The sequence below is a fragment of the Papilio machaon genome, chromosome 2 (assembly GCF_912999745.1).
Source record: "Papilio machaon chromosome 2, ilPapMach1.1, whole genome shotgun sequence".
Taxonomy (NCBI): domain Eukaryota; kingdom Metazoa; phylum Arthropoda; class Insecta; order Lepidoptera; family Papilionidae; genus Papilio; species Papilio machaon.
This window is the reverse complement of record NC_059987.1, coordinates 716,409-719,113: the sequence shown is the minus strand read 5'-3', so window position 1 is coordinate 719,113 and position 2,705 is coordinate 716,409. Positions and strand designations below refer to the sequence as shown.

The 2,705-nt window shown below is 44.2% G+C and overlaps 1 protein-coding gene across 1 annotated transcript; it reads left to right on the top strand.

Moving 5' to 3' along the window:
- The first annotated feature begins 237 nt into the window (after positions 1–237).
- On the top strand, positions 238–1,872 carry LOC106716078 (putative flavin-containing monoamine oxidase AofH). Its single transcript, XM_014509512.2, has one exon. It carries the CDS (start codon positions 238–240, stop codon positions 1,870–1,872), a length of 1,635 nt encoding a protein of 544 aa, XP_014364998.2.
- The last annotated feature ends 833 nt before the right edge of the window (positions 1,873–2,705 follow it).

The following is a 2,705-nucleotide window of genomic DNA, read 5'->3' as shown; positions in this document are numbered from 1 at the left end:
CAGACTATGTTCCACATTTATGTCAAATTTCATCAAGATTCGTTTAGTCGTTCCGGAGATACCTACTAACAAACATCCATTTATAGTATAATATACAAACAAGCGTTTTAAAATTGTTTCACTTCATATTTTTAGGAGATATAAAACCTTATTATTTGCTTTTAGTTATTGACATTTCAATAATGTCTTTATGACACTTGTGGTAATTATTTTATTTGTACCATAACTTTGGTATTAATGGTGAAGCGGTGCGAGAGCAGTGAGGAGGGGCGTTGCGGGGTGCAGGCGGATGTGATCGTGCTGGGCCGCAGTCTGCCCGGCATCGTCACCGCGCACAAGCTCAAGATGAGGTTCGGCGACAGCCTCGACGTGGTCGTCATCGACCTGCCCCGCCCGCCCAAAGGCGTCTCCAAGATAGACATGGTCACGTTCTACGACGATGATGACAATACGGACGAGATTGATAATAATGCGACGCAACAGAACCTCGACAGCTACTCCCGCCGCTTCCTCCTCATGTACGCCAAGGAATTTAAAATCTCCATACCTGACGAAGTGCTCAACCCACTCAATGTGCCGCACACGCACAACAAAGTGTTCGAACACACTAACGGCAGCACCGTGCCCTGTAACAACAATTTCCACGACTTCGAATACCTCACGGTACTCGAGAAGTTCGAACTGAACCAGTATCAGCGTTTGATAGACGAGCATATGATTAATTTGTTTTGCGTTTCGAAAACTCCTTCCGCGTCCGAAAGGAAGCAGCTCCTGTACTTCGACAGGACGACAATGGAGCGACACATCTGCGGCGCACTGCTGTTCCCGACTTCTCGGGAGATCATGCGGAGCATAGTGCGACTGGTCTGTGGTGTGTCCCCGAGCTCTGTGTCCGTCTTGTTCTACCTTCACCAATGCTACAGGAATGACGGCTGTCGGGACTACATTGACGGCAACAACATGAAGTTGCGGGAGAAGCTTCTCGGTTACTACAGGAAGCTGCTCGCCCATAAACTTCAGGAGAGCGTAGCCGACATCACGCTGCAAGCAAACTCTATCAAGAACATCCGTACGTACTCACACGAGCAAGTCATTTTAGAGACGCGGGACGAGGACACGTATGTGTGTAGGCTACTGGCGATGGCGCTTCGGCCCGACGAGCTGCATGATATCGACGTGGAGCCGCTTCTGCTGTCCCCGCGGCACGCCGACATCGTGCATTTCATGCTACCCGGTCGTCTCAAGAAGTTCAAGATTCGATACGAGACGGACTTTTGGAGGAGAGACGGCTTTAGCGGTGAAATACTCAGCATCCGAGGACCTATCGTGTGGGCAATAGAGCGGCCGATGTTATCTGCCACGGGAAGCAAGAAGCGGTTGGCCTGTTTGGTGGGTTTCCTCAAGGCCGTGAAATACGAATTACATAAACACGATTCTAAAGCTGAGGTCATCGAGCAACTGGTGAAGTTGTTCGGAAACGACGCGGCGCACCCGGTGAACTACAGAGAGAGCGACATCGAAGATTTGTTCGTACCCAGGTGTGGGGATTACGTAGCGTTAAAGAAGTGGACGGAAGAGGAGAACGTTAGATTCGTGGAATGGGGTACTTTGGACATGTACAGAGACGGCGACATATCGGGAGCGCTGGAGGCGGGGCACAGCGCGTACTTACGCGTGTCCAGCCAGCTTCGGCCACAGGGTGCTACTTACGAGGAAGTCAGCGCAGTAGACATACGCACAAATGTGTACGGAAATTTCTTTACCAGACTCACGTCCAAGGTCAACTTCGTAAGCGGTTTGTCACTCGTAGCGTATACTGCCGCCCTGTACGTAGGCATACGTCTCATAAAATCTTATATGAATAAAACATAACAAACGGAAAATGTGTAGAATTATTGTTGTTCATTTTCAAAACGCTACTGCTTATGAAAGAACAGTCCACGACAAGTATATTTGACATACTACATAAGTCAGGGTCATGTCACGTGATGGAATGGCGGAGTTATCTAAATTGAAGTCCACCCAATGATTTCTGAAACACTTTGGTTCCTCCAAATTATTTTTTACCCGAATGATTTTTTTTTTTGTGAAAGTAAATGCCAATTTCAATGACTGAGTTGGTATTGATATTTTAAAATAGAGGAATCGCTAACTATTAATCTAGACTAGATCTTTGCATCTTAAAAGTGAGTGTTTATTTTTAGCAAAAAAATATCTTTAAATTTAAGATTTTTCATCTGCTGGACGATAAAATTTATGTAAGCATGCATTGCTTAAATTTAGATAAACCTTTGTTAGTTCTAGAAACTTCAGGTGCTATATTGATTGAATACGAGATATTGTGTAGAGTCGTATATCCCTGTCACATTGGATGTTAGTAAATAAAATAATAAACTAAAACTAAGTTTAAAAACTAAACTAAGCGCAGTTGTGTTAAAATATTTTATTAAAGGTAAATGTAAGGTTAGTGTTAATGTAATATATTGACTGTAAATTTAATTCCTACATTTAATTTTGTAAGAAAACATAAAAAAAACATTCAAATTATTCAATCATATCATGACACGCGTTTTCCTATTATCTTATTGATTCAGATAACGTCACCAACGCTGTCATCTGTTCGTGTTTTCATGAAGGGCCCCATAATAGATGTAGTTTGACCTTCTGCGGTGACGGCTGGTCAGTCTCAAGGTCGGATGGCTCTC